Below are 16,080 nucleotides of genomic sequence, written 5' to 3'. Positions count from 1 at the left end.
TATTATGACAATTGCTTCCTGGACACGGTTGGTTAGCTCAGTTGGATACAATCTTGTGCTTGAAGCCAAAGATGCAGGCTTCCCAGATTCCCCACTCAGTTTCATGGTCATGGATGATGCCTTGAACTCCAGCCAGAGTTAGAGATAAACAGACCTGGGGCAGAAGGCTGACTCCTGCAGCCAGGGGCTCTGAGACCTGCTGAGAGTTACTTGGAGTCTTTGTTCCTGCGTGAATCCTTCCTCTGTTATGTGCAGATGAGGGGACCACCTTTCTGCAGGGTTTACAAGCGTGGATAAGATAGTCTGAGATGGCCTGCTGACTCACCCCACACAGCAAGCAGCACGTGGCAGCTGCTTATAAATGAGGGTCCCTGTTCATGGAATCGAGGGCCCCAGATGAGGACATGCAGGTTCTCTTAGGGAAGAAGGAGGGAGAGAAAACTCCCAGCAGTGTCTCTACCCACAGTAGACGGGAATGCTTGCTTTGTGGGGCCAAAGAGAGAAGGCACGAGATCCTGTTGCTTGGAAACAATCCTGAAGGTGGTTTTGCAGAGGTCTGGATGAGAGACACCGTGGGCGGTCAGAACAGGGTCAGGGCTGGGGGAAGCTGATGTCGTTAAATGTGACTCGGGCCTTAGGCCACCAGCTGCATGGGGCGGCGTGGGACAATGAGCTCATAGTTGGCCGTAGTGGCAGGAGGCTGCCCACAGTGTCCTAACCGAGGATCCTGGGAGCAGAGTCACCTGGGAGCAGAGTCACCTGGGAGCAGAGGAGCACGGGTCACGCTGGAGTGTGGACTCTGGAGCGAGGACCCCAGTTCCTCTCCTGGCTGTGTAACCACAGGCAAGACAGCTGGCCTCTCCTTGCCTCAGTTTCCTTGACCTATAAGCTGGTGGTACTATTCTCCACGGAGGAAGGTGGGAAGGATGAAACGAGAAGAGTGCCTAGGACGCAGTCAACAGGACGATGTCCTCTATCATGGTCGATTACAGGCTAAGGCTCAGACTCATGCCGGGCTCTGAGGGCCTCCGGGATTTGGACACGATGGCCTCTGCGAGCCTCCCCACTCGGCTCCCTGTGTCTCTGGGCCACTCTCTGTGCCCACATCTACGATGCTGTCTGTATTAGCAGTATCTGGTTTCGTGCCCGGTCTCTCGGCCCTGAGACAGCAATGTCCTGGAAGGAAGCTTCTAGAGCTCACTTAACTTTGTGCATCCTCGTTGAGTAGAGTCCCGGGGCCCATCAGAGACCTGGGATCAGTACTTGCCGCAGAGACAGATGATGACTTGCTCCTGTGACTCTCTTGCCCATTGCCAGTTACACCTGTTGCTCCTGCTCTTGAGACCTCCTGTGTGGCCCCCTCTAGGCCCAAGGGTTCTCGTCTATGTAACCAAGGTGCTCTCTGGGCATGATCTCCTGGGGGCCCCCTCCCCGACCCTCCCAGGGGCCTGAAAATCTGACTCTCCCTTTCTGCACTTCTACAGGTCTTATTTTGTGACCCTGGGCTCAGAGTTTTCTCAGAATATCCTGTGCCTGACCTTTCACTGGGGGAAAGGAGGAGGACTGCTGGCCTTTTTTGTGGGGTCCAGGGTCAGGGTGAGAAATAAAGCTCAGAGGGAAGAATGAAGGTCCCCTCAGGACCGCAGACAGACCGCACAGATGCTTTGCCGGTGAGCAGCCAAGGGAAACAGGACAAGAGGCCCGGGTGTGGGTCTTCTCCGGGTGCCTGACTGCACTTCATTAGTCTGTGACTCTCCTGCAGTGGGACTATCTCTTGGAAAATCATTTTAATAACAAAGAGGAAATGGAATTAGGGGTCCTGGCTGCCTGCTAGCTGGGGCTGACCAACTCTCATCCAGACGGGGACTTCCTCTGGCTCTGCTAATATTGCTTATTGACGATCTCTGATTAGATTTTGTGCATCGCTCCCCAGAGTATCCCCAAACAAGGAGGACTTGGAGAGAGGTGGGCTTCTGAGGAAGGTGAGGGAAGGGGTTGGAGGAGGAGGGCTGCAGAGGAGTTCGGGATCTGGGTTGAATGGGCAGGGGGTGGGGGGGCACTGGAATTGATAAGCAGCAGATGGAAGTGGAGGGCCAACAATGGGGTCACATCTAAGTGCCGTGACTCTGGCCCCTAACTTCAGAGTTGGGGGGCTGGACATATCCTATCGCTCTCTGCTTACGGCCTGGTCCTGGAGGAGGTCCTCATGCCCACTAATTCCCCAGTTGCACAGACGGAAGATGATCCGCAGACGGTGTCGTAGAAGAATCTGGTAAACTCAAAAATTCTGGGCACTCCTGGGTTTCCTGTTACTCCTGCCCAGTCCCCAGATCACATCTAGCTTTGACTATTTATGTGCGTAGGAGGAAAGCTGGACCTGGAGAATTCAAAGTAGTGGATGACACAAGATCTACTTTTATTTGGTTTGAGGTTTGCAGGGTATAATCCCTAAGCTCCCACTTCCTTCCGAGAAACCACCTTTCCTAAAGCTCGCTGGATTTAATCGGAAAAAATCCGTGGTTGAGATTTAGTGACTCAGGGTATGGGGTTGAGGCAGGCTACCAGGGACCAAGGACACAGCCAGCAGGGTCCAAGGTCCTTGGCTAGGAGCAGAATAGAAATCAAATGCAAGCCAGCAGGAAGTAAGAACAGAGTTTACTGAAGTTACAGAGAGCAAATACAGACGGAGCATGTGGGAGACTCCAAAAAGAAAAGGAGAGAGTCTCATCTTTGCTTGGGGCCTGGGGTTTTTATTGAGGATTGTGGTCCAGTATAAGCGTCCTCTCAGGCATCCTGGAACCGGTTTGAACAAGGGCCCAGGTGTCCGCTGTAAGTCACTCATTCCTTAGAGCCTCGGGGTCTTGGTGCCAAGATGTACAGAACCCTTGGGCTGGAGTATGCACATGATGACTTCATGGAGGCATTCTCTCCCAGTTCTTCCTTAGATGTGATCTGTTGTGCTCCATGACTTCCAAAGAAATCATTAACTCCTTGTCCCTTACAAGGAGGACACATATTATTTGCACTAAAAGGCAAGTGTACAGTGGGGGTGCAGGTCCTAGCAAGGGTAGAAGCAGGACAAGGAGCCAAAGTCAGATTTTGATGGAGCTCTTCAGTTTCCCTATCCCAGAAGGAAGAAGGAATGGCCAGCCTGGGACCACACTGGGCTGTGGGAAGGTAGAGAGGAAAGGCCAAGGTTGAAAATGTGGTCTGGCTCATGGGCAAACACAGGTCATGTTGAAAGTTGAGGCAGGCGGTTGGTTATGAGGTTCTTTCTCCCTACCCCCCACACCCTGGTCCTCTCAGCACAGGGTCTTGGGACCAGCGCCAGAAAGCCTTACCTGTCTTTTTGCCCAGAGTCACAAATCTGTCACTTCCCTGTTTAAAACCCTCCACAATTTCCTCATCACTGACCAGGTAGCATTTAAACTTCTCTGGTGCAGGCAGGCTCTCAAGGTTTGGCCTCATCCGCTTTCATCCCCAGATTCATTCTCCACTCCTGACCCCAGAATCCTCTTCCCACATCTGCCCACAAGTTGGGCAGCCAGCCCTGCTGGATCCCCAAACTGCCTTCTCTCACTTTCTTCCTGTCATCACTATTCCCCACTGTTCCCCTTCCTTCTTTGCCTGAGGGCACAAAAGGCAGCTTCCCCCCAACTCCAAACCCAGGGACAACTTAGTCTCACTAACTTCCCGCATCCCAGGGCATTCTGCCCTGTCCCTCTCATTTCCTGTCTCTCTGCGAGGTAAGTCTCACTGACTTTGGGATCCTTGATTTTTTTCTCCTTTTTTATGGTCCAAGGGCATAGTGTATTGCTTGACACGATGGCACATATTCTAATTCTCATGGAAAGTATTTCAAGCCATCAGTGGTGGGGACTATTGGGGAAGGAGTTGGGATGAAACCAGAATGGGTGGAGTGTGCGTTTTCCTCAGTGTGTGTGGTGTGTGGGTGTGTGGTGTATTTGTGTTGGATACAAGCATGAGTGTGTGGGGTCTGAGTCTATGGTATGTGTGGTACATGGGTGTTTAGTGGATGTGTGGTGTGTGGTTGTGAGGGTGAGTGTGTGGTGTGTCTGAGTGTGTAGTGTGTGGTACATGTGTGAGTGTGTGGTGTCTGAGTGTGTCATGTGGGTTGTGTGGTATGTGTTTGGTGTGTGTGATATGTCTGAGTGTGTGGTGTGGTGGTGTGTATGTGGTGTGTGTGGTCAGGCACGAGTGTGTGTGTTTGAGTATCTGAGTGTGTGGTGTGTGTGTATGGTTCTGTGTGTATCTGTACGTGTGTGAGGGCTCTATAGCACAATGGATTCGATGTCGCTCCTGAGCCCCAGCTGCCCCTCTTGAGTGTTGAGCATCGGCACATGGCTGCTCTCAAAGGCCTGGTCACTGAGAGGGTGTGTAATGCCACAGAGGCCTCAGAAACTCCTTAGGCCATTGGCCTTACTGAAGGCCTGCTGCGTGGCCATTGAAAGTCTCTTCAAGAATCCAGCCAGAGGGGAACAGCATGGGCAAAGGCACGGAGGCACACCAGAGAGATCCAAGGTCAAGAAAATATTCACACACAAGCAGAAAGAAGCTTTTTCACTATTATTCCATGCCATTATTTTTTAAAATGAGGGAGAGAGAGACCGGAAGAGAGGGAACACAAGCAGGGGGAGTGGGAGAGGGGAAAGCAGGCTCCTGATGTGGGGGGTCGATCCCAGGACCCTGAGATCATGACCTGAGCCGAAGGCAGATGCTTAACAACTGAGCCACCCAGGCGCCTTTCCATTCCATAGTCTTTTACTGTTAATAATGGTAGTATTAAATTTTTTAAAGCTCTTTTAACTTCTACTTACATCGGAAATTTTGATGTGTGTGTAGGGGGAGCGAGGTTCGGCATTATTTTTTTAAAATCCTGAAACAAGTAGAAGTAGCATAAATAAAAATAAATAAGCTAGTCAAGAAAAAGAAAAACTGCCCAGGTGATCCGAGTGGGCATCCAAGGTTGAGGACCTCCAGCCGGAACCACCGCATCTGCCTGAGCCATGGGCAGAGTGGTCTGGCCGTTTCCAGGTGAGGCAGCTCTCCTTGTCTCCCCATGGTAGCCCCAGAGCCAGCTGCTGCCCCACAGGCAGAAGACATGCTGGGGGTGGGAGGGCATTTATCAAGTCTCAAAGAGATGACACCCAGGGCCTAGACGGACTATGGCTTAAATTATAGCTGGAGAAAACTGGGCTAGGTCCACCAAAGTGAGACAAGGCCCCAGAGAGGGTCCCCAGTGAATAACGGGGGAGGGGACAGAGCAGGTACCCTGCTGTGACTGGAGCCTGAGAAACTCTCATGCGAGGATTACTGGGAGCCGTAGGGCTCTTGGGTAGCAAATATCCTTCCCGGAAAGCTGCCCCAAACTTGCTTGGGAAGGCAGGTTATGGACTCCCAGGGCAGTGGGCCAGGAGCCAGCACAGCTGCTCACGGGCCTCTGAACCCAGCAGGTCACCCCTTTTGCCTGGGCCACAGCCTCCTCATCTGGGACAGGAGGGAGGTGGGTGAGCCCGTTCTGGGTTCCATCTGGGGCCGCATTTGTACACAATGGTCCGTGCAGAAAACCACCCCCGCCTGCCTCCCTTGCCTCCCGCCAGCCACACTGGGAGCGAGGGTGCCAGTGTTCACTGCCCAGTGGCCTTATTTGTGTCCCGCTGAGTTGAGGCAGGAACGTAGACCCTGGAGGCTCCCAGCCATTGCTCAGGCTGAAGACCGCAGTGCCAGCTAGAGAAGGGGAAGGATAGGGAGGGGGGAGATGGGCCTCGTGAATGAACACGGCCTTGGGAGGGGGCAGAAGAGAGTGGGAGGAAGGGAAGAGGGCGGGAGCACCGAGGGCGGGGTGGGCACCGAGGGAGGAAAGCGCGGCCTCATCTGCCTGTTTGTGTTTCTTGTACTTAGGATGCTGACTTCTAGCATATTTTTAAATCCATCAGACATGAAAGCCTGATTTAAATAGACCCGCAGTGTGAAGCTGGTAATTTCACTTGCCACAATAAAGGAACTGGCAGGACGCGAGCAAAGACGCAGCACCTCTCCCCATGCCAGGCAAGCTGCAGAAGCATGGGGAGACTTTGGGGCCAGGTGCTTCCAGCTCCCTGCCCCAGGAGCCGGCTGGAGGAGGGGGTGGTGGAAAGAGAGAAAGATAAAGAAGATGGGAAAGGGAGGGAAAAGTAGGGCAGAAGTGGGGCAGGGGAGAAAGTGGAGAAGGGTGAGTGGGAAGACGAAGTACAGAAATGGACAGGCTCAACATTCTCCTGGTCCACGGATGCATTCTGGTCAAGTCATCTAGACTACCAGGCACGCCTTATCCCGTATACTTTTACTCTAGTCTCGGTTCAAAACAATCCCAGACTCTCAGGTTTGGTGGGGTAGAGGTAGAGGGAATCTTAAAAGCAGAGTGTTCAACATCTGCTTGAATACCTCTAGAGTTAGGGAACTCACTATCTGGTGAGGCAGCCTATTCCATTGCTGGGCAGTGCTCACAGGGACAAACTTCCTTAGGATAGGTTGCAATCCCCATGCTCGGTGCTGGCTGGTCCTAATCTGGCCTGTGAAGTCACTCAGAACAAGTGTAACACCCAAGTCAGCCCTTCATCATGGAACACAGTATTCGGGTTCTCTCCTACTTCAGTCCTCTTACGCTAGTTCCTAGTGTCCTTACTATAAAGGATTACTGCATCAATCTTGCTAAACCAAAGTATTTCTGGATGCTAATGAGTGTGTTTCCCACTGTAGTCAATGCAACAAAATTTCAGGAATAATAAAAGGCTTTTGCCATTCATTTTTTGTGTCATTCAACACATTCTTATTGAGTCCACACTCCGGGACCACGTTAGCCCGTCCTGTTGGCACAGAAGATATGGAAGTCCTTTCTCCAGGAGCTTATCTACAAGGAATGGAGCCAAATTCCTAAAGAGAAGAAGGGTGAGCAGGGGCAGAAGTGTCAGCAGAATCCAGGGTGGGGTGGAGCTGGTGGAGACCCTTAAGGGAAAGGGATCCGGGGGATTGTGGTCACGGCATTTTTATGAAATGCTACTGTATACTTGTGGGTTTCTGGGTATTTCTTCCCCTTGAGTACGCTGAAGCATCAAGGGTGTTAAGTAACTTGTCTTCCTTTCTTGCTCCCTTATCTCTGATAAAACCCTCATTGTTGGGCACTGAAGAGAGAATCAGTCCTATAGTCATTCATGGAACATAATTGCTTGTAAAAGTGTTTTCTGAAAAAATACTCGGGCATTGAAGAGAGTGAATCCTATATTCATTCGTGGAACATAATTGTTTGTGAAAGTGTTTTCTGAAAAAAAAAATGTATTATGGTAAAGTATACAAAACATAAAATTTGCAGTCTTAACCATTTACTACTGTACAGTGACATTGAGTACAGTCACAATATTGCATGGAACCATCATTCCCCTCCAACTCCAGAGGTTTTCATCATCCCAAAATGAAAGAGTCTATAAACCATATGTGTAAAGTGGGTCAATTAGTGCACTATCTGAAGTCTGGACTGGGCAACAAATCTACACGCCTAGGATTTATGATGTAAATAGAAAACCGAATGAGACCAGAACCATGCCAGTGAGAACCCTGTAGTCTGCGACACTGTGTTCCTGTCCCATTTTAAGGCAGAGTGGAAAGATACAAAGCATTCTTAGACAGAATTCTGTAGCCTGAAGGAATGCAAGTTTTCCTTATTCTGCTAGCCCAGAGAAATGGGAGATGCTCTCCCCTGAGGCCCCAGCTTCTCCTGGTTACCAAAAGTGTGGAGCTTTCTTTCTTGCTTATTCTGTTTTTATGTCTTTTGCACAGAGAGACAGATGATGTAATAGCTGACATTTGTCTACAGGTTTTCAGTTGACTTAATCCTTCCCCAGAGTTCTTGTTTGACCTTCACACTAGCAGACAGTAGGGCAGAGGACACTATTTTATGGATTTGGAAGCTAGGGCTCAGAGCACCAAGAAGTTCCAGGTTTTGCCTAAGGTCACACAACTGTGTTCATGTTCTTATTCTGAGCAGATCGTTAGGGATTAGAGAAAACATCTGGGAGAGGCACAGCCTGGGTAAAGTTGGTCAGTTCCACACCAGAAAGGAAGAAAACCAGGCAGGGAAGCATCTTTTATGCACAGAAGCATGGAGCCTAAGTCAAATTAAGTTGTTGAGCCACCTGAGGGTAATGGATTGCTACTAGCAACAGCTGGGGAGGCTGCTGGGGTGATGAGATGGAATGCTTTGATGGGCATCACACTGTCTGAAATGCAATTGAATCACAGCAGCTGGAATGCTTCTCAGCACTCTGTTTTAAGAGCCAGCAGCAGCAGCTCATTTTGAACCAGGGAGGCAACCCCATGGGTCTACCGGACCCCAGAAGCCCAGCCATCTAGCCTCTGGGAACTGGGGCTCCAGTGGACTGCTCACCAAGTGGTGGGCCTTGTTCTTGAGAAATGATGCTCTGTTCTCAACTGCTTCTATAAGGCAACCATTGTTTGTCAGACACTGTACTAAGCATGAGGCAGAGATGAATGCTCCTGCCCTCGGGAGTTCAGTCCAGTGCATTTCACTCATTACAGCCCTGTGGGCACTGTGTATAAATAAGCACAATACAACAAACACCATTACAGAATGGCCTTGGGGAGCCTATACACTGGATGTTAAATCATATACCCTGACACTCTGTCCTTGACCTGGTGCTGCACATACTCAATAAATTCTACTTCCATAGTCATCTTACTCAAATTCATTAGGAGGCTCCTTGAGCTGTACATGTTTTGATTCCAAGTTAAAAAAAAAAAAATCCCATTCCTTCTGTCCATGTTCTTTGGACATTTTTGCTTAGTATTGCAGGGTTTTTATGGGTAGTATTTACTTTTATAGGTCAGATGGATCCAGTCATAATTCATTATGATGGCACATGCCTCACTGGCCCTAAGTGTCCTCATTTTCTGGGTGGAGAGTCTCCTGGTGGTATGTCAAGAGCCTGCAAGTACCACTTCCTAATCAGAGCCAAAGTGTTGAAGTTCCAGCCCTGACAGAGGCGTCTGTTCTTGGACTTGACTCAGTCCTGCCCCAGGATGATAAATGAACACAACCTCATTAATGAACAAGTGCTTCTCAGTTTCTACATTGAGTTCAGGTCCTCAGCCAAGCACCATATGGTTTCCCAACCCCCATCATTTCCAGGAAGTTTCTTCTTAAGTAGGACACTTTACTGAAACTGGCTCCACTGAATTGTGTGAAAGTTGGAGTTATGATGTTCTTTGTTACTGTTACTGTTTGTAATTAACATATTTATTAATAGGGACATTAATGGAGGTAGGAAGTGGGGGAGCTTTTGAAAGATCCTACATCATGTTAACCATCATCATCCTTACCCTTCACACTGACACACACACCCCCAAGGAAAGAAGGGAAGAAATAACAAATAAAGGGTAAAATCTTATAGATTTTGACTGAACTTTGTTGGGATTTGTGCAGTCAATTTCTTTTCCCCCAGATAATAGGAGGAGAGGTGACAGTGCTCGTAAGCCCAGTCAGCAAGAAGTTACTTAAATATTTGTTTCTGTATGTTTGCATACTGTAATTTCATTATTTTGAAGTAATTAAATACTTATGATCTGTAGTATTCTCCCACCTATCCCTTCTGAGTGAAACTTTGTGAAATGTCTGGCTTCCTGGCAGGAAAGGGAACACTGCCTGAGGGTTTCTGGCCTTCTTTCACTTCCTCAAAGAGATGGATATTTTCTTGGGCAGCTCGTCTGCAGCAGGACATCCAGAAGCTCAAGGTAGAGGGGACAGTTCTCAGACCTGAAAGATTTCTGAGTTTCATATCCCTCCTCCAATCCAGAAGATAGGAAAAAGGCTTTAGGGAGGAGGTTAGAAGTGGAGCTAAGGCACGAGACAAATCCTGGAAATGTTGTGTGAAGTGTGAGGAAGGAAGCAAGAACTGACAAGTAGAACTTGTTTTGTGCACAGTAGAGATGGCTAGGAAAGTGAGGTTTTTGAAACTTTAAACCCGCTATGTTAAATATGTTCAAAGACCTAAAGGAAAATCTGAGAATAAGGCCCCACCAAATACAGAGAATCAATAAAGATATAAAAATGATAAAAGGGACCAAACAGAAATTTTGGAGTTGAAAATACAATAATGGAAATGAACATTTCACTAGAAATTCCCAATAGCATATTTGAGCAGGCAGAAGAAAAAAATCACTGAACTTAAAGATAGGGCTGTTGAGATTATCTAGTCTGGGGAACACAAAAAATAAAGAAGGAAAGTGAACAAAACCTCAGAAAACCATCAAGCATATCAACATATGCATCCCAGGAGTTCTAGAAGGAAAGGAGAGGGAGAAAGGGATATAAAGAATATTTAAGGAAATAATGACTAAAACCTCCCTGAATTTGATGAAAGCCATCAATCTACCCATCCAAGAAGCTCAACAAACTCCAAGTAGGATAAACTCTAAGAGATCTATAGCTAGACACATCAAAATCAAACTGTTGAAAGACAAAGACAAAGAATTTTGAAAGCAGCAATACAGAAGCAAGTCATCACATACAAAAGAACCTCAATAAGATTAACAGCTACTTTCTCATCAGAAACCATGGGGCCAGAAACAGCGCATGGTATATTCAAAGTAGCAAGGGGAAAATAACCCCGTCAGGCAAAAGTTCAATATCTGACAAAACTATCTTTCAAAACTGAAGGATAAATCAAGACATTTTCATCTAAATGAAACTGAGAGCAGTGGTCTTTAGCAGTAAAACTAGTGAAGTAATACTAGTGAAGAGAAAGACCCTAGGTAGTTACTTGAATCAACATGAAGAAATAAAAAGCACTGGCAAAAGTAATTACAAAATTAAATATAGAAAATAGTATGAATGCATTTTTTGTAACTTCTTTTTAAATCTGATTTAAAAGAGAACTGCATAGAAGCAATAAAAATAAATCTATGTTGGTGGGAAGAAAATGTATAAAGATGTAACTTGTGACAATATAAACATACAGGAGAGGGGAATGGAACTATACAGGAGCAAAGTTTTGTGTGGTATTGAATTTAAGTTGGTATTAATCCAAACTAGATTGTTATAAACTGAGATATTAATGGTTACTTTCAGGGCACCAACCAAGAAAATAAATTAAAAAAATACTAAATGAAACAAGAAGATAATTAAAATAATACATTAGAAAATAACTAACAAAAGAAGGCAGTAATGGAGAAGCAGAAGAACAAAAAGACGTACGAAATACAGAAAAGATATAGCAAAATGGCAGGCATAAATCTTACTTTACCCAATATATTAAATGTAAACAGAGTAAACTTCCTAGTGAAAGGGCAGAGATTGGAAGAATATATTAAAAGACACGATCATACTATATGTTGTCTACAAGAGATTCAGTTTAGATTCAAAAGCATAAATAGGGAGAAAGTACAAAAATAGAGAAGGTTATAGCAACAGCAACCAAAAGAGAGCTGGAGTGTCTCTACTAATATCAGACAAAATAGACTGTAAGACAAAAATTGTTACCAAAAGCAAGAAGGACACCTTATAATGATAAAGGGTCAATTCATAAAGAAGACATAACAATTATAAACATATATGAACCCAGAAATAGAGTCCCAAAATCCTTGAAGCAAACCACTTTAGGAGAAGGCAGCTCTGTCCTAAATACTTGAACCCCATGACCACTAGGATTTATTCCCTTGAGCTAGCATTTTGCCTCCTTTAAAGTTCTTTCTTAAAGTATACATATGGCCCTTAAGCCACAATTTGCATTAGTACTTTAGCTGAAATTGGTTTAAGATCCTTTAGAGCATTGGCTGCTAGTGACAGGACAAAGGGTTGAGCTATTTTTGATAGAACGTACAGGTGTGACCTGGAATGGGCTCAAGGGGTAGAGTAGGGAAGAGTGGAGTCCAAGACTGGGTTGAAGTGTTAAGGAAAGACAAAGAGTATCAGATGGAGAGAGGTGGAAGAAAGCTAATATATTACAGAGGAACAGAGAAGACCCCCAAAAGACCATCAAGCAAATAAATGGTAGACAAATAGCAAAACAACTGGGGCAGGGCATCTGGGTGGCTCAGTCGGTTAAAGCATCTGATTCTCAGTGTTGGCTCCAGTCATGATCTCAGGTCATGAGATTGAGCCCCACATATGGCTCATCAAGGAGTCTGCTTGAGTTTCCCTTTCCTTCTCCTTCTGCCCCTCCACCCTGTGCACGCTTGCTCTTTCTCTCTTGTGCTGTAAAATAAATAAATATATCTAAAAACAAATATCACAAAAAACAACCAGAGTTTTGGTTCGGTGCTGAAGCCCCTGGTTTGGCAACACAGGGCTGAGGGCAGCCACAAATGACAGAAGAAGTGAAAGGAGACAGAATAGGGAAGAAAATGTGGAGCCAACGCTGGTGGCGAGCAGAGGTCATTCTTAGGTAAATACCCTAAGAGTAGGACTCAGGTGCTGTCTGTGTCCTGGAGAACCACAGGCAGGGAGCAGAGTGAATTAGATTATGCGGAAGCAGACCACATACACTACGAGATATGGTACTGACTGGAAAACCAGGAAACCCACAGGAACAAAGGAGAGCAGAGCTAAGAGCAATGCCAGAAACAAGCTCATATGCCAAGGAAATGGGCTCAGCAATTGAGTACTCAAATAAGGTAGTGTTTATGAGAACACCCACTTACAGGGCTTAGTAAGTGTTAGCTGGTTCTCAATCTGAAATTAGGGCGAGGTTAGTGGTCTGGGCAGTGACTCAATGTTGACAACAAAGGTAGCCCCTACCTGTTAGCACCTATGTGTACTGGGCACTGTGCTAAGTATTTCACATTCATTGCCTCATTTAATATTTAAAGTGTCCGTGTGAGGTAGACATTGAAACCTCCAATCTACAGATGAACAGGAACCCTGGCCAGGTGACTTCAAGGTCATTACAGCTATGTAAATGGTTTGGAGCCAGAGGTTTCTCTGACAGCACTCTGCCAGGCCCTGGGACAGGCTCACAGTCACGGGGGTGACTTGGATCACCTTGATAGCTTACGGGGAATTTGGAGAGAAGGGGAGGCTCTGACCTTGGCACACAGAACTTCTCAGAGGCTCTCTGAGGTCCCATCCTCCATACTTGTTTCAAGTGGGGTTAGAGAAGAAAGCAGCAGGGGCCTAAAGACCCTCGCTGCCCTCTCTTCTCTGCCTGGACTTTTGAGGTTTTGTGGGCTGTGGGGTCAGGCACTAGGATCACTCCACCCTGTTCTAAATCCTGAATGCTCTTCTCCTAAATGGAAAAATGTAGCCCCAAGCCAGGGACTTGGTATAGGGTATAAAGGCATCTGCGGGCTTGGGAAACTCCAGGTATAGCCAACTTGCCCCATAAGTTCCAACTGTCATCTCTGCTTTTTTGTTTTCAGAAGCAGGAGATTCAGTTTACTTTCTTTATGGTGATCCTTACCTTCTATCTGCCCCCGCCCTGCTCAACAACACATATTCACATAGCAACACACACCCACACAGATGCTGGAGGGCCACTTCTGGGTGACCCATCACCCCCTGCATCCCACGAATGAGACAATTGCCATGGTCCTTTCTTAGAGAAAGGAGTTTCCTGTGAGTTCCCTTCAAATTTGGACTGAAGGCAAGGCTAGCCTAAATTAGAAGATGAAGCTATCATCACAAGGACCCTGAACAAGAAGAACCAGAACCATCAAAGAGCCCAGCATTCATTTTACAGATGAGATGGTCGATCAGACAGGGAGCTGCCTTCCCCCAAGATCATGGGGCACCTCCTGGGGCTCAGTGCTGGCTTTTGTGCTGTACCATCCGTGGGCTCCCTGGTGCCTCCAAGCACCAAATGAGGGAGAGAAAAGCCTGAGAAAAGGAGGTAGGCACTTGCCTGGTGACCCATGGAACTCTGACACTTCTAGGAGTCTGGGGAGGAGGCTACAGGGAACACCCTTAGGAACTCTGACCAGCAGACACTCTACTACCAAGCTGGCTGTATACCGTTGTCTTGAATCTTCTTGGAGGCCTGTGGATGGACACTTTGTGCTTCTTTCCCTTCCTATGTTGTGCCACTTAGGTATGGATACCACTCACTTTCCTGTAGGGCTGGGCCTGCAGCACATGAGTGGTAGGGGGCGGTGAGCTTTATGATCTTTTCATCCAGGCTCCCACTCAAGCCAAGAATGCCCTCCCCTGACGGCCCGCCAGGGATGCTGGAGCCCAGCTGGGGCTGGGAACTCATCACCACCCAGATGAAGAGACCACATACGGGCCCAGATCATGCCCCTAATGCAACATCCCAGGGATGCTGAAGTCTGCAGCTACACTCTGCTCACTTCTGAAACACCAGCTATATGTCCACAACGTGGCCACACTTTCTTTTTTTAAATATAGTCTTCTGGAAATAAAATAATAAAATAAAATGAAGTCGGTAACTATGGACCCAGTGCTGGGCCTCACTGCCTGCATGTCAATCTACCCCATTAATCATCATGTACAATTTTTCGAAGAGCTATTTTGAGAAACATTGGAAAATGGCTTTTACAGAGCTATATATACCTTATTTATACACCAGAAATGGTCGCTCTGTTTAGCAGCAGATGGGTTTTTCCCCTCGTTTTCTTCTCATCTCTTAGTCAAAGTTAAGTAGGAACTAAGCCCACTCACTCACCCCAGGCACACATTTATCACCCACAGTCCACCTTGGAGTCAGGGCTGTGGGTGGGGGGTTGAGAGGAAAGGGTGTGGGTTTCTCATAAGGCATGTTCCAGAGACTGCGAGGGGACAAACACAGGAGGCATGGTGGCTGCTGAGACACGGGGTTCTGCAGCCCAGCAAGGAGCAGGATCCCTGCGGGTGGGGTGTGCAATAGAATGTGGATGCTTTTCTCAACACCACGTGGGCATCTCGAGGTCTATGAAGCATATGCCAAGAGCATCCCATTGATATCCAGAGAACAGGAGCCAAAGGAAGACCCACCGCCCTGGTCCTGTGTCTTTGGCCTACAGGAAGCAGCAAGTCTGCCCTTCGTGGTTGCCATGACAACCACGGTGCTGCGTTTCCTAAGGGCAAGGGGAGCAGAAGGGAGGTGGGGAAGGCATGTGGTGATTTTTCTGGAAAAGCCCATCTGTTTCTTTTCCCCACAAAACTAAGCTGGGGGAAGGGGTGGGAAATGGGCACCTGGGTCTAGAGAGAGAAGATAAAGAAGATTCCAAAATGCTCCAGGAGCAGCTTTCCTGGCTGGATGTGCTTCCCCTCCTGTTGGTGGAGGCAAGTCGCTGACAGAAACAAGGGCTTAGGCAGGCTGTGGTGGCAGCATCCAAGCAGGAGCCCATGTGCAGGAATCAGGGTAAGTCCTGTGACCTCATGTCCACATGGAGCAGGGCTGGGAGGACTCTTATCAGCCACAGCAAGATTTCTTTTTGGCAGGGCGGTCAACTTGTATTGTGTCCTCCCTGGCTGTATCTTCTTGTTTCTTGAGGATCCTGGGAGAGGGGAAGGTATAACATCAGTAGTGGAGAGCACTAGGTCCTGGGGTTACAGGCCATTTGGATGGTAAGGAAGGAACTCAGCCTCACCAGAGCATCAGAGAATTCAAAGTGTCCCTCTGGGAAGTACAGGTATGTAACCATAATTTGTAAAGACAACGTTTAGGCAATATGGATCTTTCGTGACACCTCTTCCAAGAAGCCTCGCCTGATTCTCCAGGTGGTGTAAGTGTCCCTGACAGCATTCTAGCCATTTCTCTATTATAAACCCATCACCCTGCAGCAGAAGGTGCTTTCACCCTTCTGAGGGTGGCTCCCTCAGGTGAGAAATCCGCTTGAAGCCAGGACTGTATGTTTTGTCTCTGTGTCTCTGTAGCCTATCTAGTACCTGGCACACAGTAGAGACTCAAAAAGTATACTTTTGCGTTATTAACCCTATAGGAGTTCTGTCCCATGTCGCTACAGTTCCAGATTAAATGTAGGAGGTGAAGGATTAAAAATAGTGCGAAGGATCTTATCCCTGCTTGATAGCCTCAATGTGTTTTCACCTTTAGCATCTCTCTGGATATTTAC

General features: G+C 47.4%; 1 protein-coding gene across 5 annotated transcripts in view; it reads right to left on the bottom strand.

Moving 5' to 3' along the window:
• Positions 1-2,649: 2,649 nt before the first annotated feature.
• CRACR2A (calcium release activated channel regulator 2A) overlaps positions 2,650-16,080 on the bottom strand; it is a 130,603-nt gene continuing 117,172 nt past the window's right edge. For 4 of the 5 annotated variants that reach the window (XM_059403787.1, XM_059403786.1, XM_059403788.1 and 1 more), the window contains one exon: positions 7,261-15,504. In XM_059403787.1, the coding sequence (XP_059259770.1) occupies positions 15,420-15,504 (85 nt within the window). In that variant the 3' untranslated portion in view covers positions 7,261-15,419. Of the gene's footprint in view, positions 3,168-7,260; positions 15,505-16,080 lie in introns of those variants that run through there. The other variant, XR_009404874.1, reaches the window with a different exon arrangement.

This window comes from Mustela nigripes, chromosome 6 (assembly GCF_022355385.1).
Source record: "Mustela nigripes isolate SB6536 chromosome 6, MUSNIG.SB6536, whole genome shotgun sequence".
In the NCBI taxonomy this organism is placed as follows: domain Eukaryota; kingdom Metazoa; phylum Chordata; class Mammalia; order Carnivora; family Mustelidae; genus Mustela; species Mustela nigripes.
Note: the sequence above shows the minus strand (reverse complement) of the source record. Positions and strands in the feature narration are given on the sequence as shown.